Raw genomic sequence first — 24,782 nt, 5'->3', positions numbered from 1 at the left:
CAATGTTCATTATAAAGACTTTGTTATACATTAGAGTTCACACGCGCACAATTGATAAGTTCAACACGACTGTCAGAGTTTAAGTTCCACATGAAGACTTTAAATATTCGAAGATAGCCTCTGTCAGCACTTCGATGAACACTGCAGTGTGGAGAGTCAGGCTGAACACTCAGCTATGACTGTCTGATCTGGGTAAAGTGAGCTCTCCTTATATTCGGTTTGGGGGCTCCTACGTCATCATATAATGTGATCCCTTGAGGCTGGTTATCTTACGAATCCCTCGACGGATTTCCTTGAGATTCACAATTCGAGATGTTTACGTTATTCTCTTCAAAATGACGTAACGCTCAAGTCGCTGCGCTAATTATTAGAGAAGTTTTAAAAATTTTTCAATCGAATGTTCGCGAAGGTGTGACGTTCTTATCCAGAACATACCAGGTCAGGCAGGCTACACGTGGTGCGTCAGGCGGGTAGTCTATCTTGCCCCTGCAGCTACATCACACACACAGCTGTCCTCGGCTCGCCTGCTCGTCCCTTCGAACGTAAACAAACCAAGGTCGCTCTGAATATCTTGCGTGATGATTGAATACAATTAATTATCAAAAAATACGCATGTGCAGGTCGTAACCGGTACAATATATCAGTCACACTTTGCAGACCTTACTTAATAACATGCAACATTGTCTTTGTCGTGGATAATCTGCCTGAATTCTGGATGGTTGGGACTCCATGAGGTGGAGATTGCAACATAAGTTTGCAGCCTCTCGCACACTAGAAGGTCCTGACGTTCAATCCAAGTACTTGAATATCTCTTTATTCATTTCACTAGCTATTTCTAATTTTCCCACAAATTTTCTAATGGATTCAAATCAAGTGACTGAGTTTGATTCGCAGTATGGGTTGTGTACCTATAAGCTTGCATTTGAACTTCACCATCATCAGCCCTGAGGATGGTTTCCCATTTTTACACCAGCTAGTTTTGTTTTTTTAGCTATCCTGTCGTTACTGCAAACTTATATGAGATAGTGCGTCAAAGCTACTTGTAAAATATCACACATTCTTTTAAAACAAGAACAAAAGTAACCTCATTCTCTCAGGTTAGGAAGAAATAAAACTTTTATTTGGGATCTTTTTTCTTCAGAGTATAATACAAAATCTGAAGCTGTCTAATTATTTTTCACGTAATAGGTTGTTTGCTGTGCCTGTGTTTTGCGAGGCCATGTCAAAGAAACGTTTTTTCCTTCTTCTGAAATTTTTACATTTTCTCCGATAGGGAGACTTACGATTGGCAAGTATCCCTGAAACTCTACAACTCTAGACATTCTTGTATCAAAATTTAAAACTTCCTATTTGCCAGATGATCGTCTATCTATTGACGAAAGTTTACTCTATGGAAAGGTCGCTTGGGATGGAAAATGCACATTCTGAGGAAGAAAGCTTGTATAGATAAGAAATGTGATTTTCCACCATTCAGTACACAATTTATTTTAATAGATTAGGCTAGTACCGGTTTCGGCTCTTTAACGGCCATCATCAGCTAGTACATGTTTTGTTTTAGCCATTAGACAATTCACAAGTTGTTATTGTATTAGGCATCCGGATGTCTAATGGGGGATGGAAATGTATACAATAGCATATAATTAAAATATCAGTAGTCAGGGTAAAAAGTTACAAATAGAACATGAGTATGTAAAACATATTAAAAACACACAGGCCACAATATATAACATTTAAAAAGTTTCAACACATTAAAATGGTACGTATAGGTAGACACTTGTTAAAATTTTTCAATTCATGCTATATAGATTCAATTCTTCTGTCCTCTGTGCAGTTCCTTTGCTTCTAAGTTATGTTGATTTTAGTGGCGTAAAATAACTTAGAAGCAAAGGAACTGCACAGAGGACAGAAGAATGGAATCTATATAGCATGAATTGAAAAATTTTAACAAGTGTCTACCTATACGTACCATTTTAATGTGTTGAAACTTTTTAAATGTTATATATTGTGGCCTGTGTGTTTTTAATATGTTTTACATACTCATGTTCTATTTGTAACTTTTTACCCTGACTACTGATATTTTAATTATATGCTATTGTATACATTTCCATCCCCCATTAGACATCCGGATGCCTAATACAATAACAACTTGTGAATTGTCTAATGGCTAAAACAAAACATGTACTAGCTGATGATGGCCGTTAAAGAGCCGAAACCGGTACTAGCCTAATCTATTAAAATAAATTGTGTATTGAATGGTGGAAAAACACATTTCTTATCTATACTTTGAATCTGTCAATATGGAAAATGAAATTTATAAATAATAAGAAGAAAGCTTGTTTTGGGATAGAATCCTTTAAATTATGTGAGGTTAAAACAGGATATATGTGGAATATCCTGTGGTGCACAGGCAAGGAAACTGAGCTAGTAAATGAGGTTTGTGGGGTAAATATTTCTCACTATACCAAGCCCTCGAAAGTTGTGTTTGCTCTAGCCGAACCTCTTCTAAATAAGGTATACCTCATAGTTCTAGATAATTATTATGGTAGCGTGGAACTCTTCGATCAGCTCAATGAGTTTCTGACAGACGCTGTCGGTACTGTAAAATCTAACAGAAAAAAATCTTCCTAAGGTCGTCACAGGGAAAAAGTTGAAAAAAACAGGAGGTGGCTTTTGCCTATAAAAACAAACTCATGGCCTTGAAGGTGAAAGAGAGATGTCTGCATGCTGAGTTGCATTCATGATGCAGAAATGCGCACTGATCTAAACAAGAAAGGAGAAACCAAAGAGAAGCCGGTCGTATGTATTGAGTGCAGTGACTCAGTGGGAGGGATGGACTTATCGGACCATTGTATCGTGCCATACAGTACGGCAAGAGAAAGAATGAAGAAGTATTACCACAAGATTTTCAGACATCTACTGGACATAACAATGTTCAATGCTTTCGTGATATACAAGAAACACGGAGGCAAATTCGCTCAGCTGGAGTTTCGTATTGAAATTGTGCAGAAACTATTTCTTAAGTATCCAAACCCTGCTCCTAATGCAGCCTTGTCAATTCGATCAGCGAGCCCCACACCTGTTGACTTGTCAACTCGATTCTTGGGAAGGCATTTTCCAGATTTCAATCCAGCCTCAAAATCAAGACTCCATGCAAATAAGATATGCATTGTTTGCGTGGCGAAAGGCTAGTTGCGGGACACTCAGTATTGTTGTGTAGTATGCAATGTCGTTTTGTGCTCCTCTCCTTTCTTCAGGCTTTACCATACAGCTGAAGTATAAGCATTGCAAATATGCAGTCTCAGGTTCTATGCTCAGGGAATTTCAGAATCTTGTAGCGTACACTCGGTGACCGCTGTTCAATCTGAGTGCCGGCAAGTATCACTGACCATCCTGAAAGAGATTTTACATTTTTTCTCCAGTCATTTGTGATAGCTATTGAGTGTAAATAATTAGTGTAAATAGTGTTAAGCAGTGTAGTGTAATTTTGTATAATGTGGTGACAAAATTTTGATGAATGAACTCGTGAACTACTCGCTGCCCTCTACAATGGCAAGTTATAGGCCTATGTGGTGAGTACATTTCTCTATTTTGTTTAAGGAAAATGTGATATTTGAGTGAATGTGTCTCTATTATTTGGAGTGTTTGATAATTTTTCATTTGTGTGTTACGCATTTCAATGATCAATTAATATAAGCAACACAAATAATACTCCGAATCAGTAAATTTGAAATGGCACATATGCAGTTTTTCCACTGACATTGGATGAATTGAAAAATTGCTTTATTTGTTAATAATAATAATGCAGTTTACACTGCTGTGTATCATTTTATGCAAAGTTTAACATAATACGAGGGTTGGGGCAAAAGTCATGCCAACTATTTTTTTTCTTGAAGATACCAGCCCGGTTGGAAAATGTGACATACAGACAAAAGGACAAGGTGTTAACTACATGTATGGACAATGAATAGCACTGAAATATCGTAACACACTAATTTATTACGGTACTATACAGGGCAATATTGCCTTCCCGGTGCAAAAGAATGACAACACAGTATACATAAAGTTGACATGAAAAACCTGGGCCTAAAGACCCTCAAAGTAGTCCCCTGCTACTGACACTACATGCTGCGAATGATGTGGGAGGCGTTGAATACCATCTGCTTCAGCATTTGCCACACCATGTATGAATGGGGTCACCTGTTGGCGCACAGCATTAGCAATGTCCTTTCGTGTTGCAAACCGCCTACCACATAGTGGTTCCTTAATCTTTCGAATGAGATCAAAGTCACAGGGCGAAATGTCGGGAGAGTACGGTGGGTGCTCCAATTCTTCCCATCCCCAACGTCGCAGTAGCTGCCCTACACTCTCTGCTTTATGTGGTTTTGCATTGTCGTGCAGAATTATTGCACTGTCCACAAGATCTGGATGTTTCTCCCAAGTGCCACGTCGTACCTGTCGCACCAGGAAGTCCCTGTAGTACTGTGCGGTCACTGTTCTGCCATGTGGAACAAAGTGGCAAACAGTGACACCCCTGACATCATATGCGACGATCACCATCAATTTTACTGGGGAAGGATTCTGATGGACCTTCTGCCTCCTTGGTGATCCAGCATGTTGCCACTCCGCGGACTGACGTTTCAGTTCTGGTTCGTATGCCCTGGCCCAAAATTCACCGATGGTGATTATTCGTGACAAGAATTGATCTCTGTCCTGTTGCCAGCGTGCAAGGTGGTCGGAGCATATTGCATAGCGCACCCACCTTTGAACTTTCGTCTGTGCATGCGGTACACACCGCGATGCGACTGCGCAGTTGCAGCTCATTACGCAATATCCTGTGGGTGGTGAGATTCTCGATGCCACTTGCCCTCTCTAACTCCAGTACCATCCATCGTCTGTCTTCATCCAGGAGCTGCTCAGCGACGGAACATGCCACGTCGGTCCGCACACTGACAGGTCATCCCGAACGTTGCTCATCACTGGTTGACACACGTCCTTGCTGAAACTTTCCTACCCACCGTGCTACTGTACGGTATGGTAGGGCATTATTCCAAAGGGCTTCCACTAACTCACTGTGACATTCCATCGCATTTCTCCCTCGGAGAACGGCTATTTTGATGAAAGTGTTTCTGCTCAACACAGGTTACTTCCATCTCGCACGACACTCACCAGCTGACTGATTTCACAGCCCTCGCTGCGCTACTACCAGCTGTCACAGAGCCATCTGTTGTTCTGCATACACACTATGCCTGCAGAACTTCCACACAACACATATACGTTTATGATCCGTTCACATATCTACAAGAAAAAAAAAATAGTTGCCATGACTTTTGCCCCAATCTTCGTATAATATTTATGCGACCCGGCTCCAGCTGGATAAAGGGAAATGATGATGAATATGAATATTTAAGCAGGAGTATGTTGGCAAAAACTATTTCATTTTTAAAGAAAAAATTTACTGAAAATGATTCTCCACTATGCAGGAATTTCTCATTTATGCTAGTTGCTTTACGTCGCACCGACACAGATAGGTCTTATAGCGACGATGGGTCAGGAAAGGCCTAGGAATGGGAAGGAAGCGGCCGTGGCCTTAATTAAGGTACAGCCCCAGCATTTGCCTGGTTTGAAAATGGGAAACCACGGAAAACCATCTTCATCTCGTTTATGACCTCCATCATGCCGAACCCTACTTCAGAACGTCTCAAAAGAAAATTGAATGAATCACTAAAGAATTAAGAAATGATGTTGAACTTATCTGGCTGCCAGTAGCTCACTGTGAAATGAACACTATAGAATTGATTTGGGCCTTTGTGAAGAACAAAATTGCAAAAATAAACCTTGCAAACGTTCAAGACAAGGGACGAAGCATAAATGTGACAAGAGACCTATGCCAAGAAACCTTACGTTCTGTAACGCGTGAGCTCTGGAAAAAATTTATAAAACATGCCATAGAAATAGATAAATATTATTGGGGAAAAGACCACCTTCCTGACAAGATTCAAATACAGCCAGTTCTAGTCAGTCTTGAAAGTTCTGATACTGAAAGTGATTAGTGTGAATAATAAATTCATGACGATGTTTCTACAGATAAACTGTGAGCTAAATCAAACCAGTGTATATATTGTAAATAATTAGACATACGCAGATAAAAACTATTAAAAATAAAATATAAAAAGCAAATAACATAAAACGTATGAAAAAAAGCATTTTAGAACTACCATTGGAGGTCCAAAGCCCTCATGAGAAAAGCTGATGGGAAATGTTTTTCATTACCTCATAATGCCATTTGCTTCCATCATGATTCCAGGTAATTATTAAATACCGGAGGAACGCCTTAAGCATACAGTGAAGCAAATGCCACTGTACATGCAACTGTAACCAGTAGACTCAACTTCAAGCATGGCATGACATGGGGCGGTGTCTGGCACTATCGCGGCAACGTAGCAGGGGCCAGCTACGCATCCATGGCAGCCTGGCCACAACAAATACAAATTGATATAAAAAAGTGAAATCCTTTATGTATTTCATAGTCATATAGCATAACTATTGGATACATAAAGATTATAACGTGGCCAAGAACGCAATTTTTCAACCAGCCCGAGCCAAGTAAAAGTTATCTTAGAAAAATGATAACTTTTTCTTGGAAATACAAAATTCTGAAATTTATGAACTATATTTAAAATATCCCATTGTAAATTATGTTAAAATTTGGATTGATCACGTGACGGGTTTTGGAGAAACAATGTCTTAAAGTTGACACTTGGTTGAAACACAGCTGTTATTTGGAAATACTTCACCAAAGAAAAAAAAAAAAAAAAGAAAAAAAAGAAAAACACCAAAGGGGTTTGTAACTACTACTTAAAACATTAAAAGCGCCATCCGGTAATACATCAACATGAAGCATCATTTACAGGTTTAGCATTTTTGAAGGAAAATGAAGAGCAGAAATTATATATGTAATCACAGAATGATCCCATTGAATGCTTTGCAGGAAGCCTTTATCCCACCAGTATAGCAGAAAATGGTTTTTGTTAAACTGATTAATCATCTCCAACCCCAAAACAACATTCCTTCTAGAACAACATTTTCCTGTTGAGTTATTCCAAAACTTTATGAAAATGTAAGACAAAAAATTTCATATACAGTGCAAAATGACATTGAAAATGGGCTAACCTCTTTGTCATTACTACAGGTTTATGGACATCAAAGGCAAATGATCCATTTATTGCTTTGACATGGTAATGACTTTGAAATGAAACATTTTTGTTTAGAAACCGTCCTTTTCCACTGAAACATACTGCAAAGCAATTTCAGAAAAAGTTGCCTTTTTGCCTTCAGAATGAAAAGTCAAGGAAAATAGCCAATTTCTTATGTTACAGACAATGCAAAAAAAAAAAAAATTGCAAGTGCATTGGGTTTTCTAAAGAACAACAATGTTAACCATTTGACATGCTTTGACTATACACTTCAATTGGCATTAAAGGATGCTAAGAAATAACTTTCTGGAATGTTGTAAATGCTGTCCAATGCTTAGGAGTATGATAGAGCACTACAAACATAGAATATCAGCTCAACATAAGTCGCACTCCATTCAAGAAAGTTTTAGAAAGAAGCCACTACAATTAATCCAGAATTGTGAAATTTTACTACTTTTAATTCATGCAATAAAATCAACCCATGAACAGTTTATACAATCTCACCAAAATAAAAAAGTAAAATGTTTTCCACTGATTGTTGTTAAATAAAGAGGAATGTGCTCTGGCAATGGTTGCTCCCAGATATAAACCTGATACTAAGGTGTATAACAGAATGCAATTTCTCTAAACCTTACAAAGGAATTAGACAATTATTATAAAATTAGCAATTCAACAAAGAATGGTACTAATAAATTTGCATATCTACAGATTTGTATTAGGCCTACATATTTATTTATAAATTTGACATATTCTTCATAACACAGTATATAGAATATCATATCACAGTATGTAGTATATCATAAATTCAAAGTCCCAATTCCCAACGTATTAAATTTACATAAAAATACTTCACCACTTCACGAATTTTTGCTAGTATCACTTAGTATGATCACATTTTACCATGCGCTGAAAATGTTCTTTGTCATCCTTTGAATGGAATGTGACCTCCAACTCAGATAAGAGCCCTCGCCATAGGAGGCAGGTTAGGGAAAGTTGTATAATAACGGGAATATAACTTGAATTTCTTAACTTCACAGGGTAAATTGCATCTTCAGGGGCCATTAGCCTCAGGAATGTTCTTGTTTTGCTTGCCAGTTAGCAGTGAGGTTGCTGAATAACCCAGTTAGCCTGTCTGTGCTTGTATTTCACATTCCAGTCAAAAGTTAGAAATGTATTCTGTGTTGAGTGGTAAAGTGAAGGGTAGTGAATATTTGTCGCAATAGCCTGCCTACAGATTAGGAACATAATCGAGAGAAGTTGACCAGTGTGATGCATATTTGTCTTGTGATAGTTCAGTTATAGATATGGAAAAGTCTTCAGGTTGTTCAAACTACAATCCACACAACGAGCAATGGAGAGACTCATGCTGGGTGTTAACCTCAGTAATAAGACCAGATTTGAAGATATACAAGGAAGAATACATATGAAAGACTTCTTGTGTAGAGTTGCCAAATTATCAATGGGTAGGATGTGTGGCCCAGTAAGATCCCGTCTGATGGGCACCAAGGGTTGTTCATTGGAGACCATGAGAAAGCAAGAGGATTGTTGGAACACCCTGTAGGAGATCACTGAAACAGGCAGTTGGAACATGTTAGTATCAAGTTGCTCAAGATAGAGATGTTTGAAATAATATGGAATAGACATACATACGGCATAAATGATAAAAATAAATGATCTTAAAGAATCATTCTTCAAGAGCAGGTTGAAGTTGCCCGGGATCAACCAAGTATGGATAAAGAGATACCCTTCCTTCCTTTTCCATTAAATGAGCCATTATTTCAACTGTGGTTATAAATTAAATTTATATATTACAGAGTGAGTTGCCTGCAAGATACAGGCCACATAGGTGTAAGCTTGCATTTAGATGGTAGCGGCCCTGAAGATAGTTTTCTGTGCTTTCTCATTTTCACACCAATGAATGCTGAGGTTGTACTTAATTAAGGCCATGGCTGGTTACTTCCTAGTCCTAACCCTTTTCTGTCCCATTATTACAAAAAACCTATCTAAGTCAGTTCAACATTAAACTGCTGGCCAAATAGAATTCTATTCCGAGTATGTTCTCTCTTTTTTTTTTTTTTTTAACAAGTTGCTTTATCTTGCACCGACACAGATAGGTCTTATGGCGATGATGGGATAGGAAAGGCCTAGAAATGGGAAGGAAGCGACTATGGCCTGCCTTAATTAAGGAACAGCCCCAGCGTTTGCCTGGTGTAAAAATGGGAAACCACAGAAAACCGTTATCACGGCTGCCGACAGTGGAGTTTGAACCCACTATCTTCCGAATGCAAGCTCACAGCTGCGTGCTCCTAACTGCATGGCCAACTCGCTCGGTTCTGAGTATGTCAGGTGTACTATACTGAAGCTAACAGTCAGTGATCACGGATGTGACTTTCTTAGGATGCCATAGAGAGCTATTACAATTTAGCTACTCATTAGATTGAGACCTTTTCCTGATGATCACTCCCTCAAATTGTGTAGTTAACTTTTAGCTTAAGGGACTGAGGACTTTTAAGTACCCGTTATTGTCTTTAAGTGTGCTAAATAATGTTTATTGAATTCTTTGGTAGAAACTTATTGTTTGTTTTGATATGTCAGGATCCAATATTTCCAGTTGTCATTGACGACCAAGAATTTGAAACAGATATCCAAGTTTTAGTATTTATAAAACATTGGCTCTCCTTGAATGACAACAGCGAATAACAGTGATTCCCCAATGGTGTATGTTAGTCTTTCTATTTCTTGTATTTAGACATTCTTTTGTTAGTGGTACTTTCAATGCGTTCATTGTTAGTCGAGTCCACAATTGTTTTAAGTTTTTCCTGTTACTTTGTTTCATATACATTGCAATTAAGTAATCATCTGTCCTTTCCTAAAGAGCTAATATTAACAATGAAAATGTTATTGATGACCAGACTGTATCCAACATGCAAATCTCCAAAACAAAGCAAGTGTGAATGGGGCTGTAACAGTGTTGAAACTAGTTCACGTTCCTGTTCTGTGAAACTAAAAGAAGACATCAAAACATATTTTTGTGTTAAAAGTAAATTCAACAAAGATTGGCTAAGTCATTTTGAGTGATTATTTCTCATAGTGTCTCTTAACTACATGTTGGAAAATATTCAAACAAACCTTTGTAGCAAGGTTCCCAGATTTGCAACTGTTTCTCATATTCTGTGCAGTTGTACCAGTACCAGAGAGGCTTCAGCTGTCAGAATGACTCCAGAAATTCACTGGACAGAGTCACTGGATGATTTGCTAAGGATTTGTACTATCTGTAATTTACCGAGCATGATTTGGGTCACGTACCTATCAGTTTGCATTCCAGAGGTAGTGGGTTCAAACCCTTCTGCTGGCAGCCCTGAAAATGGTTTTCTGTTGTGTCCCATTTTCACTCCAGACAAATGCTGAGGCTATACCTTAATTAAGGCCACATCTTCTTCCTTTCCACTCCTAGCTGGTTCCTATCCCATCATTGCCATAAGCCTATCTGTGTCAGTGCAACATTAAGTTTAATAAAATAAAAATGTATCCTTAATTTTGACCCAACTACTGCAGTAGATAGTTATACTTCAGCGCAGAAAGTTTGTAGTATACAAACATGAAGTGTAAAAGTATGTTTTTTTAGATTTGTATTTCATAGTTATGTTTGTGCATGCTTAATAGTGTACTGTATATACAATTTGTACTATGTTTTAAAATTTTTCCTGTGTAGAAGGAACTAAATTACAAAGGGGGGGGGGGGTGGAATAAAATTTTATTACTTCGATCATATTTATGAGGAATTAACTTATTTAGTGTGACTACTACCATCTGACTCCAAATTTTCTGCCCTGATATAGGACATGAATGAGCCGTCAAATTTCTACTCGGGTACTGCTGCTGGTTGTCCAAAAAATAATCTGGATTATCCTCCTTATGTACCTGCTGTAGATGGCCAAAAACTGTTTTATAAGACACTCTGCATGTCATCTCTTCAGGAAGCTGGCAGTCACTATAACACGCACAACCTGTATGGATTTTCTGAAGCCATTGTCACCAGCTTGTGAGTATTTCATTTTCTGCAACAAAACATGGTGCAGTGTTTTTTTTTAAATTTCTTTTATCTTGGCTTATCATGACTTATGTATGTAACAGTGCACTGGCTGAAATACGTGGCCTTCGGCCATTTGTTATCTCACGTTCTACATTCTCTGGCCATGGACATTATGCTGGTCACTGGAGCGGTGATGTGTGGTCCGACTGGTACTCGATGAAGAAGAGCATTTCACGTGAGTAGCCATATATTTCATCATATTGCTATTTTGGGGTATTAGACTTTTGGAATAGAATTTTCTTTCGCTCTCCCTCTTTTTTTAAAACTGTGGTAGTATCAAAAGGGTGGAGAACATTTTTATATGAATATGACTGCTTTAGATCAGCTGTCTGAAACTCGCCGGTTGGCTGATACTAATTTGCAGCCTGCAGTATGTTTTAATTTTAAAAGTGGCATGTTAAAAAGTATTTCTCCTAATATAGATAATCTAGTAACACTAAAGCTTGCCCGTGTTTCTGGTCAGAAATTGTAACATTTTGCAATGGGCCTTTGATAATTGAAATGTCAATGTTTTAACCACCATATTTAAATAGTACAGATAGACCTTGTTATACGCGATAGTTACATTCTGCGGAATTGCCGCGCATACCGAATTTGTGTAAATCGAGACTCATTTTATATGTAAAATGTAAGGTTAGGTTTCCGTTTACTCACATATTAAATTTAAAATAGCAGAGATTATTTTTACAAAAAAAAAAACCATGAATATGTTTTTGAAACTTACGTTAATGCAACCTTTATACACTAACGGTCTTACTAATAAAAAGTCCTTATACAGTTGTTTAACACTTGTTCAGTTATACAGTGAATAAACCCTGTATAAGCGTTTTAAATTTTTCTTACTAATAAATGTGGTATACGCATTGTATTACTATACAACAGGTGTACACTCGTTCGCTGCTCTACGAAGGCGTAGGAATCTCTTCCTGTAGTTCACTGACATGTTTCGCATGTTCACCGCCTTTATGATCGCTTCTGCTGGTTATCTACGAGCAAAACTTTCCTGAAAATCGCGCAGTAGCACGGCATATCGAAAAGGCAGTGGCAACACAAACCGAGAGAGCGGGATATTGCATTGGCTTGTATTGATATCAACATCAACATTTCTTCAGCTTGCGTGAGAAATGAACGGCACGAATGAAATGGAAAAGCTTAAGAAAAGGTCAAGAGCTCCTAACTGGGATAGTACGGAAAAGGTAAGCAATTTTAATTGAATCGGCAAGTTGAAAAGTGTACACATTCCAAAATTCTTACTTTTTAGGAGAAAGGAAAAGCTGTTTTGTAGCTAAAAGAAAGGTTTGATCAAAAAAGTTTCTATTAGGCATTTGTACATCATATATCTGCGTATTCAATTACAAAGTATGGAAATCATATTATGTACGGTTTTCAAGTTATACAATTTTTTTTAATGCCAAGAAGTACGTCCCTTTTTATACTCAAATTTGAGAAAGATCTTTGTAGAGGCAGGTAATGTATAATAAACTCACGGTTTCAAAAGTCTATTAAGCAGCAATACATTATCACACAAAAATACGCCCAACCATCATTTCTTTTATAGTTATTCATTGTCCTGGTCATCAGCTGCTGCTGTTAGCCATGTGTGGCACTCCTCCTAGAAATGTACAGTATATACTGGTCTGGGATATACTTGACAAGCTTTAAAAGAACACTTATTTTGCTGGCCTTAACAAGTACCTGAAAGGAATACACAAAAGCCAAAAAGAAAAGGTGCTTGAAGGTTAGTTGGACTACACCATCGATGAACTCAAACGTGCCTTGTTCATTCTTTGGTTTACCATGGTATAATGCTATTTCTCTCTTCCTCTGAAAACTGCGGTATACATCTTTTTCTGTAACTGCAATGAGGGCCAGTTTTCTTGGCTTCAGCCAATAAGCATGTTGAGGTTACAACTCCTCGCCTCTACACGTGGGATTTTTTTTTTTTTTCCATTTGTCTAGCATGTTGGTCTTTATTTACCTTACCATTCTTTCCTTGTGGTTCTGCAGATTCACTATATGACTCAGACATCACCAGCCACTCATTATAACAGATTTTTAAGTATGGAGATACAAAATGCTGTGTACGGCTCATAACACGCTTAATAGTTTGTTAACATGATTGTCAACAATAACGCACTATTGCTTCGTATCACAGAACTGACCTGCGCTGACAGCTGGCGCAGCATTGAGTTGGAAAGGGGACTTATTCCAGGAATGTGTCCCTTCTTCCACTCAATGAAGATTCTCACTCACTGAAAACACTGTCTACTGCATTGGAATGTGTACCCTTTTCAATGCTAAACTGGAGAGTAACTATTACAGCAAAAGTCAGGAGAAAGGAAAAACTGTTTTGTAGCTAAAAGAAAGGTTTGATCAAAAAAGTTTCTATTAGGCATTTATACATCATATCTGCGTATTCAACTACAAAGTATGCCCGTGAGTGATATGCGAAGAAAATCATGTGTCTTTTCTTTTCTTTTCTTTGCAGAATTTGTTGAAAGATATTATTAAGGATTATGTGTCAATTATTGAATGCAAAAGGACAGATACAAACACCAATAAATCCAAGATCGCTGCATAGAACCAGTTTATAAGAGGTGAGGATTAAAATATTTCTTGTAATATATGTGCAAAATGTCCCAGGAGGAAATGTCAGTATGAACTCTATTGTCGTAAGCATTTACCATATTATGTTACTGTTGTGTCTGAATCTTCGTCATTGTAATTGTTAACATTTTAATATCTGCTCTGTTTTATTTGAAGATTTATGGAGCTCAATCAACGTGAAAGGTGTCTGCCCGAATTAAAACAGCAGTGGCGATGCATAAAGCTGGAATCAAAGAAAGTCCTGTCGGAATACCGCCAAGCTGTATTCCAAACAGGGGGTGGGCCGAAACCTCCCAGTCCATGTAAAGACGCTACTGATGTAGTGGAAATGATACCTCTGGAGTTTGAAGAGGATACAAATGAGTTTGATAGCAATGGCACTTTTCCTGAGGTAGGCTACTTCCTTCCTTTCTTTCTTTCTTTCTTTCTCAATTTTCTCAACAGATCTCACTAATTTTACTTAATACTATTATAATTACTTTACAGGTCAAGGTAGTATTGGACTGGGAGGGAGATTCTTCCCATGCTCCTGATCTCCCCAGGAGCAAAGAGGCACTGGAGGTTGCTTGTGAAGACATAAGTAATGACAAGACAAGCAGCGTAGAGAAAAGCGCGCCATCAACCCCCTCCATTGGAAAAGAAACGCCGCCGCCTGTATAACGTGAGAGAAGATTCAAGAGAAAGAGGCAGCTACTAAATGTAAGTGTGCAGGAAAAACAAAGCAAAAGCTTTTTAGCATTTTGAGCCTGGATTGAGAAATTAGCAGTACGGTAAGCAATGTCATGGATTTGTTTTACTGCCTTGTAGGCTATGTGGACCAATTTTAGTCTCCTTCACCGGTTGCTCTTTTCTCTTTCCGTGTGTGATTTACTTCATATTAAGTAGGTAAGACTTTGCATTATTTGGACAGGTTGTCTCTTCGCTTGTAAAATGCCAGGAGCACTCTGAGAAATGTTTGACTTTTGGGAGTTCGAGTGCAATTGTCATGGATGGGGACATTTTTATAAATATATAGAGACAAAAATAATAATTTTATGCTGAGTTATATGCATTTCATAGCTTTTTAAAGGAAATAGCAGTAATCAATTTCCAGGATTATACACAGGTTATTCCTGTCTTGAAATTGATAGCAGACTGGCTTAAATATAGACGATTTCCATTCAGTTTAAGGAAACAGGTATATCACAAAACATGTTCTAATATCTCATCAACGTTTTTCTAAAGCTGATGACTAACAACACCTTCATGTATCTATTATAAAAGGCTCTTAATAGAATATAAAAGAAAAATGAACATGCTACTAAAAATAATAGATTTTAAACAACATACCTTCGTTAGATAATTTCCTATTTCAGGAGCACAGCTACTAATGGTCTATCTTCTTCCTCCCGTCACAATCACTGCCTTACTATCATCATTATCACTGTCACCTTCCAAGTTAATTAAGTTATAATGGGTTGAAAAATTTCAAATTTCTTACCTGTTGGGAAATTCCTTTATCGTAAAATTCAAGATTTGTGTATCGCACAACGTCCCTTTCGAATTCGCCTATGTCAAGATAAGTTCAATTGTCGGTGGTTTTCTTCAAGCGCGTATTTTTGGAAGAAACAAGAAAAACATTATAAACCATCTTTCGAACTATACTACTGTATACACTGGTATCAGTTGCACTAGTACTGGGCGTGCTGTGCGACGTAATTGTTTTCAGTGTTCTACTCTGACGATAAAAACATCAGTACAGTTTCACTCGACTTGCTCGTTAACATGACAGGCCACAAGTCGGACAGAAAGTGGACTAATATTCTTTACAGTTGGGCTACAGGCACCTGTTTATAGTAGCTTATCGATATTGCAGCAGAATATCACAATAATATCCCCTTCACCGAGCTCGATAGCTGCAGAATTGATTATTTTCACCATGTTGGTTAATCCTGTCCGTATTGACCTATTATGTTCCAATTTCTATAGACCACTTTCCTGCCTTGTCAATACTTTACACCGAGCTCGATAGCTGCAGTCGCTTAAGTGCGGCCAGTATCCAGTATTCGGGAGATAGTAGGTTCAAACCCCACTGTCGGCAGCCCTGAAAATGGTTTTCCGTGGTTTCCCATTTTCATACCAGGCAAATGCTGGGGCTGTACCTTAATTAAGGCCACGGCCACTTCCTTCCCACTCCTAGCCCTTTCCTGTCCCATCGTTGCCATAAGACCTATCTGTGTCAGTGCGACGTAAAGCAACTAGCAATACTTTACATATTTTATTATACGTAACGAATCCAGACCAGTGATTTTCTCACTAGCCGGACCTAACGTATCAAGACCAATGTAATTAAGTATAATAAAATATGTACAGTATTGTCAAGGCAGAAAAGTGTTCTATAGAAATTGGCTCGATAGCTGCAGTCGCTTAAGTGGGTAGAAATTCAGTAAGACTTACATTACTTTTATAGCATTATAAGGATGTAATATGTTGGAAATCTTAAGTGGAATACCTAGTGGAGGAGCGATGTGTTCACTGCGACAGTTAAGAACCCACCTGCTATCCCCCAGAAGTAATTTTGCTTTTATAACCTAATAGAAGTTATCACGCGCCATAGTCCATCGCCTTACTACGTACAAGCTTTTCCATTGGGTGAGACACTATGGGATATGACGTCACTCCTAGCAATGAAGTAAGTGAATACAACTTACAGAGTCTTTATTGTGTAGCAGTTAAGACTGGTCTGAAAATCAGCATCCAGAAGACTGAATTTATGACCAATATCAAGGAGGCCCCTTCTACAGTTCCTCTCACAGGCGCTACCATACGAAAAGTACCTGCGGTTACGTACTTGGGAGAATGGATCTCTGCGAATCAGAGCGAGAACCCAGCCATAGATGCCAGATGTACCAAGTTTGAAAGGGCTTATCACTCGTGTTGTAATATCTATTCATCTAAGTGCCTCTCCCAGAACCTCAAGCTCAGACACTACAACTCGGTAGTCAAACCATCTGTTCTGTATGCTTCTGAGTGCCTTGTAATGGCTAGGAAGGGCCCACTCAAAAAGCTGGAGTTAAAAGAGAGGAAGATCCTGAGGAGGATATTAGGACCAATCAGAGAGGAAGGAGGCACTTACAGAATCCGCCATAATAATGAACTGTATGAACACCAGGAGGACATCGTCACGTCTATAAGGAAAAGGCGCCTGACCTTTTACGGACACTTGGCCCGTCTGGATTCCGAAAGACTCACCAACAGGATATTCACAGTAACAGGAAGAGGCAAGGCTTCTAAGAACAAATGGATCACGTCAGTTAAGTCAGATATGGAACAACTAGATATCCCACCGGGACAAACTCATGACCGACTACTGTTCCGTCAAGCCATCCGACACGGAGTTTTCCCAACGTCCCTTACAAGTAAGAAGACTACAGGAACTAAGTGGACCGAGGAGAGAAAGCTGGCTCATAGTCTGCAAATGAAGGAGTATTGGAAGAAGAAGAAAGCAACAACTTTACCCAAGAGTAGATACGAGCCCCGTGGTCCTCAGTGGGCCTAAATGACAAAGAAGAAAGAACAAGAAGTGAATTCCGTTACCAACCCGCGCACAAGAAATACACAACTGCCCAGACCAATGGAGGTGGCACGCTGGATACGAGAGGCCTAGGGCCGCTTCGCGGCTTCTAACCTGGACGCCCCCAGGCCCCCTTTGCTTGATCCAGACCAATGGTCTAACCAGTCCAGACCAATGGCTTTGTCACTGACCAATGGTCTAACCAATCCAGACCAATGGCTTTGTCACTGACCAATGATTTTCTGACTAGCCAGACCTAACGTATCGAGACCAATGGCTCTGTCACTAGAAAAGGTTTCATACACACATAAAGAAGGATATAGGAAAAAGAAACATTTATACCGACATAGAACATACCTTAATTTGCTATGTCCACAAACACCGACGGCCATTTTCAACAGTAACTTGTTTATTACCGTAGCAACCAAGACATTGTTACATCATCCTATAAACTAATCAGTGACAAATGGACATTAAACAGCTGTTCTGCGCTGGTGAGCCTTAGATAAAGATTTACCCTTTTCTCATCCGCAGATGATCTTTAGTAGCAGCATGTACTTGTTACTTCATTTAGGGAATTAGGACATCGTAGTCATCAGTCTGTCTCTCTCTCTCTCTCTCTCTATCCCTCTCTCTCTCTCTCTCTGCACACGTGTGTATGTTTGTGTGTAACATAATGGGGTGTCTATGCCGGGTGGGTAATCCCAATTCATATGTGTTAATATATGAGCTATGAAAACCACCCTAATCTTATAAACTAATAAATAAACCAGTTTGAACGTGTGACTTAATCCTTGTTTCCACGATGATCTATCCATCTTATTCACCCTTCCCTGCATTTTCTATGTTCTACTTCAATTGAACCAAGAAATTACCACTAATCATAACCTACTTTATATTCCAGGAAAGTGAAGATTACAAGCTGTCCATTAAAAAGATAGCAGAGGAAAGATCAGCTGTTCTCATAAAGCTACAGGAAGAAGAGCACTTGTTGAAAATGAGAAATTTGGAGCAGGAGAATGAAGTAAGGATTAAGGAGCACCAAATGCAAATGAAGAATTTGGAGGAAGAAAGAGAGCAGAAACAAAAAGAACATTCTCTAAAAATGGAAATTCTCCTTTTAAAAAAACATGCCTTGTTAAAAAATTTGTAAATTTATTATGTTGAAAGAAATAATTAATAGGCCTTAATAAAACATTTGCAATAAAAACTATTGATTCTTTACAGTTTTTTTTTTTCAAAACCACTCATTAATGAAAGCTGCTCTGACAGCATTACCTCGCGCATTGGGAGCTCCGGCTACAATGCGTTGTTCTGGGATAATGACAGGTTCCTCATCAAGGTCTTCACCCATATCAATGGCAATGTTATGTAGCACAGCAAGTGCTACAACACAGATTTTTGTGTTTTTCAAACTAGTGTTGAAACCCTTCAACAAACACCTGAATCGTTGCTTCCACACTCCGAAAAACCGTTCAACTACATTTCTCGTACGGATATGGGTTCTATTGAAATTTTCTTCCTTAGCAGTACTGGGATTTAACACTGGTATAAATAAATAAGGTGTGCAGGCATAGCCAGAATCTCCCAAAAGGCGTCCCTTAAATTCACCCCTCTCAAAGCATTGCTTAATTCGACTTTCACGAAAAATTCTGCTGTCATGTGTACTTCCCCTCCAACTTGCTACAATATCCCTTATTCGCAACGATGCATCACACACTATCTGAACATTGAGGGAATAATACCCCTTCCTATTGATATACTACTGTGATACTTCTCCCGGCACCTTTTTCACTCTAATATGAGTGCAGTTGATAGCACCTATAACGCTCCTGAATCCACATATTTTTCTAAACTTCAGGATTTCTTCTTCCTGCTCAGCATTTGTTGACGGCATCTTAATGTATTCATTTGCTCTACTAGCGAGAGCAGTGGCTACCCTGCGGCAAATGTTTGATACAGTCTGTTGACTCATGCCGTGAATATCAGCCGAATCATCTTGTACCTGTAGACAAAGAAAGAGTTATTACAACAGAATGTTCGAATAAAGAAGAATAGAATAGTAATACACATATTTCAGCGGTATATTATTCTCACAAGTAGTAATGACGTCACTAATAGTACGGTAATTACTAACCTCATTCCGCGCCCATGTACGAAGAGCTGTGAGAACTTGAAGTTCGCACGATATAGAGCCACCTCTTGGGTCTTTTGTTAAGTCATTTCTGACTATGTCAATAACAACTCGAGCATATTCCTTGGTAAATCGATATTTCATTTTGAAACTCTCATCATCCAGGAGAAATGGGTCATTCCGTCTCTTAAAATGTTTTTTTTTTTACGAGGATGTCTTGCCTCCATAACCTCTAAATGATGTACGTCTTCTATATTTAAAATATCGTGAAGATCATAAATGTTATCGTCCATTATTTCAACGTGCGTTCAATTAAATGGATAAATTGAATATTTCACCACGACTATATCACTGCAGACAGCAAATACCACACGAAAATAAACTGATCACTCGTTACTTTTTCCGCTACTCGCTGCTGTTCGCTCGCTGACTCGCTGCTATACAACGTTTATACTAGGGTCCTGGTCTGTATAAGCAATTCAATGAATAACTATAACAGATGTATACACAGGAGGCTTATACACGGTTTATTAGTAACGAATTTCACATAAACGGTATATAAACCTTGTATAAAAGTTATACACCGTTTATTAGTAAGACGGTTAAAAATGTGACACTGAAACACACAATAATAAACTAAACTCTGCATACAAGCTCTTGGCTTTAGCTTGAAAAGCAGCTCAAGAGAGAGGCACGTGTTATTGGTTGTGTTGCTCAATCCATTTCCATCGCTTCCGAGCAAGATTTGGTCACTGTAGTCACACGTAAGTTAGAAGATTGAGGAGTTTTTCGAATTAATTCCGCATTACAATAGAGTAAAATAATATATTATTATTGGTCCACCTTTTCAATACAAAATGAAAATTACATAGGGACTAGTTTCGACCTAGTAATAGGTCATCATCAGCCTGAAGTAAATTAAAGCGTAAATATCGAAGAAAACATAAACAATGTAAACACAAGTACAGTCTTTTTAAAGGTACATACCATGTGGGAAGTTGAGTAGAGATATATTAAAAATAATAACTCTTCCAATTGACGAAGCACTGAGCGGAAGTTATGTAAACTTCGGTGCGCCGTATATTATAAAAGACCACTGTGCACTAAATGATGTAATAAAGAAGAATAGTAGGTTGAATGCTGGCTTCTTCTTAGCTGTTGTATATTCGAAGAAGATTACGTCGTATTTTATAAGGTATTGATAGACGTCAAAATACATGGATGTTGGAAAGGCTCTTCAGTTTTTTGGAACAAGGCAATTGTTGCGCGTGGAGGCTTAGGAAACCAGAGAAGCGCTATATTATGTTAAAAAATAGAGATCCTTAAAAAAGTCCCGTGCGTCGTATAAATTGTAGAAATGGAAATCGAAAAAACTTGGTTCTTAAGCGATAATGTTGTTCATTCAGAGATCAGTGCTTCGTCAATTGGAAGAGTTATTATTTTTAATATATCTCTACTCAACTTCCCACATGGTATGTACCTTTAAAAAGACTGTACTTGTGTTTACATTGTTTATGTTTTCTTCGATATTTACGCTTTAATTTACTTCAGGCTGATGATGACCTATTACTAGGTCGAAACTAGTCCCTATATAATTTTCATTTTGTATTGAAAAGGTGGACCAATAATAATATATTATTTTACTCTATTGTAATCACAGTTCAATATGGATCTATCATTATGAAACTTATTTCTTTTAATTCCGCATTTTCACGAATAGTTCTCACAATGGATTCACTAAGTCCTAAAGCATGCTGAATGTCAACAATATGCTCACCTTTCTCATAGCGATCCAACACATCTGTGTTTCTAACGAATACAACTTTGGTACATGCTTCTTTCCTTCGACAGGCACACTTTCTTTCCTTTTACCCAGCACTTTAAACACGAAACCTGTCAAGTGCAACTTCACCGCTCTACTGAAATGGCGTATGGCTTTTAGTGCCGGGAGTGTCCAAGGACATGTTCGGCTCGCCAGGTGCAGGTCTTTTGATTTGACTCCCGTATGAGACCTGCGTGTCATGATGAGGATGAAATGATGATGAAGACGACACATACACCCAGCCCCCGTGCCAGCGAAATTAACCAATCAAGGTTAAAATTCCCGACCCTGCCGGGAATCGAACACGGGACCCCTGTGGCCAAAGGCCAGCACACTAACCATTTAGCCATGGAGCCGGACACTGCTTTACTGACCGGAACTGACGATTCCGGTCTTGACAAACATGACAGAAGATGCACTTAGAGTTGCGCTTGCCCTGTTTAACATTGGCACACGACGTAGTGTACGTTAGAGAGTTCGGCATACATGTCTGTACCCGCCTTAAAGAAGTACAGTTTCCACATACTGTTAACAGATGGCAGCACTAGACTTAAAACCAAAATAGCGTATATGCAAAATCTCGGATAACGAATCCACGTGTAACGGGATTTACCTGTATGTTAATATGTTTTCTTACCTATATTGAGTACCTAGTAAAAGTTTGTACCTCATGAAAAATTGTAATTTTTTTCAGGCCTTTAATTCATTATTCCTACAAATCTAAAAATTGTCCTTCAAAGGGTTTGAGTTTGAGATAACTGCTCTAGATAATGTTGAATTGAATGATTGTGAGGTGTTTGTTATAAAGATTATGTTTCTTTTAATTCATAGTTCATGTTCAACCATGTTTGTAAAATTCTCTAGTATATCACTCAGGCTAGTTATTGACTCAGTTTATGAACTGGTCCCTGAGTAAGTGGAGTGGTTAATTGACACATTCTACATTGTTAGCTACAGCACAAGATTTGTCTTAGGAAAGGTAGCTGTAACCTCTCCTGGCGTTTCCTATTGACTGCCAGATTTTTAACTAGTTTATCACTCTCACTTCACACCCAAATCATTTGTGCATGTCACCAGTAGGATAAGGTCTTAAACATGAAGGCTGATGACCTTGACAGTTTCCCCTAAAGATATTATCATCATAAATATGAACTTAACCCAATTCATGGAATGGACAATATTTGTTGGGTTAGACTCTCATGCAAGAAGCCTCCGTGGCTCAGGCGGCAGTGCGCCGGCCTCTCACCGCTGGATACCGTGGTTCAAATCCCGGTCACTCCATGTGAGATTTGTGCTGGACAAAGCGGAGGTGGGACAGGTTTTTCTCCGGGTACTCCAGTTTTCCCTGTCATCTTTCATTCCAGCAACACTCTCCATTCACATTTCATTTCATCTATCAGTCATTTATCATTGCCCCAGAGGAGTGCGACAGGCTTCGGCAGCCGGCACTGTTCCTATCCTCGCCGCTTGATAGGGGCTTCATTCATTCCATCCCTGACCCGGTCAAATGACTGGAAACAGGCTGTGAATTTTCATTTCAGACTCTCATGCACTACCCTTGTTGTAGACTTTTCACCACTGCCACCACCTATTATGCTGGTTTCTGACATCCTCCCCTCCTGACTGTTGGAGGAAATAACAATCTACTAATCTCACAGGTTTAGTTTTTCAGGAAATTTTACTCTTCTTTCGCTTCTCGTCACCTGCACCTCCTTCAGTAGAGGCAACAAGGGTTGAAAGACTGTCACTAATGCCAGCAACGTGAAGATCTTTCCAACAAGTAGTGTCTCTACAAAGGCCGAGTAAGATCACCAGAAATCTTCAACCGTACCACTCTTACCACAACATCTCTTCCAGGATATACTTCAAGTACCTTGTCAACGGGCCACTCAATCCACCTCTTCCAGTCATAGCCAATGAGCACAATGTCCTCTTTCTTGATTTTTGTTGCTTTGCCATTTGATTTTTGATGACAATGTACAAGGTGGCCCAGATATTCGTCCATGAATCACTTCCTCAAGTCCTGGCGTAGTTGCTGAACATAACTGATTCTTTTGACAACCACTACTCATCTATCAAGTCCAAATATGGAGTACCCACATTGGCCATGTATTGTAGAAACATGCTAGGCATGATTGGACTCAAATCGTCATCATTTTCTGGCATGTAAGTGAGTGGTCGAGAGTTTATGACAGCTTCGCAGTCACATATAATATACATATTATTCTTCATAGTGTAGAAATGCTCTTCCCAGCACACGATGAAGGGCTCTTTTTGATTGATTGGACGATCTGTTCCCACCAACCTTCCCACCAGGCAGCAGTTGAAGAGTTGGACTTCCACTGAAAGAGGAATGCACTCAGAATTTACCCTCCCTTTCCCCACAGCCCAAGGTCACTGAACTGTAAGCCAAGTGAAGGGTAGGTGCGCAGGCTGCGAATGTATTGTAGGCTACTGTACTTGAGAAGTGTGAATGGAGTGTGGAAGTCTTCTTGAAGTTTCGAATACGTCAGTACTGTAGTAAGAGTTTTCAATATGCGTGGTCGAAAAATAAAATGTAAAAGGTTAACTGTCAGTGAAAAACTGAAAATTATAGAAAGACTGGAGGAAGGCAAGGCGTCATCAAATTTAGCCTGCGAGTTTGGTGTGGGTAAAACAACAGTGAGAGACATGAAGAAGCAAAAGGAAACCCTCATCAAATTTTCTGCTAATTGTGATGGTTCATCGTGCCAGAAATCAGTGAGAGCATCGGACTATGCAAATCTAGATTAAGCCATGATACGGTTGTTTAATCAAAAACGAGCGGAAGGTATTCCTGTGTCCAGCCCAATGTGTGCTGAGCGAGCAAAACGTTTTCATGATGCTCTTGGCTTAGAAGGCGATTTTAAATCATCTTCTGGCTGGCTTATGCGGTTTAAGAAACGCTACGGAATATGAGAAATTGCTATTCACAGAGAGCGTCTCAGCGCAGACACAGGTACTGCTGAAAAGTTTGCACAGGAATTTCAATCATTCATTGAAAAAGAACAGCTTGACCTTAGACAACTTTACAATGCAGACGAAACAGGGTTGTATTGGAAATGTTTACCGACCCGAACATTAGTGATGCAACAAGAACAGCAAGCCCCAGGCCGCAAAACATCCAAGGAGAGAATAACCATTATGGTGTGTGCTAACGCAAGTGGTGATCATGAATTAAAATTATTAGCGATGGGGAAATCTAGAAATCCCCGTTGTTTCAAACGAGAGAATGTACCTTTTCAGTACTACCATCAAAAGGCAGCGTGGATGGACACACAGATATTTAAGGACTGGTTTCACAATCATTTTGTGAAACAAGTGACGGCTTACCTAATTAAGCAGTCACTGCCAATCAAAGC

At 38.9% G+C, this 24,782-nt stretch overlaps 2 protein-coding genes across 4 annotated transcripts in view; both read left to right on the top strand.

The window, feature by feature from the left end:
* LOC136864504 (lysosomal alpha-glucosidase) overlaps positions 1-24,782 on the top strand; it is a 350,034-nt gene that overhangs the window by 225,188 nt on the left and 100,064 nt on the right. For all 3 annotated transcript variants that reach the window (XM_068226300.1, XM_067141562.2, XM_068226301.1), the window contains 2 exons: positions 11,033-11,235; positions 11,328-11,461. In XM_068226300.1, the coding sequence (XP_068082401.1) occupies positions 11,033-11,235; positions 11,328-11,461 (337 nt within the window). The remainder of the gene's footprint in view (positions 1-11,032; positions 11,236-11,327; positions 11,462-24,782) is intronic.
* LOC136864888 (uncharacterized) lies at positions 12,343-18,622 on the top strand. The gene is made up of 4 exons (XM_068226302.1): positions 12,343-13,883; positions 14,050-14,284; positions 14,380-14,592; positions 18,351-18,622. Exons 2-3 carry the CDS (start codon positions 14,054-14,056, stop codon positions 14,551-14,553), a joined length of 405 nt encoding a protein of 134 aa, XP_068082403.1. The 5' UTR covers positions 12,343-13,883; positions 14,050-14,053; the 3' UTR covers positions 14,554-14,592; positions 18,351-18,622.

The sequence above is a fragment of the Anabrus simplex genome, chromosome 2 (genome assembly GCF_040414725.1).
Source record: "Anabrus simplex isolate iqAnaSimp1 chromosome 2, ASM4041472v1, whole genome shotgun sequence".
NCBI lineage: Eukaryota > Metazoa > Arthropoda > Insecta > Orthoptera > Tettigoniidae > Anabrus > Anabrus simplex.
The sequence above is the reverse complement of the archived record's forward strand: the minus strand, read 5'-3'. Positions and strand labels throughout refer to the sequence as shown.

Bases quoted from the DNA above. Each gene is read 5' to 3' on its own strand.
- LOC136864888 (XM_068226302.1), top strand. From the start codon at position 14,054: ATGGAGCTCAATCAACGTGAAAGGTGTCTGCCCGAATTAAAACAGCAG. The intron at 14,285-14,379 runs GTAGGCTACTTC...ATTACTTTACAG, and splicing joins GCAATGGCACTTTTCCTGAG to GTCAAGGTAGTATTGGACTG.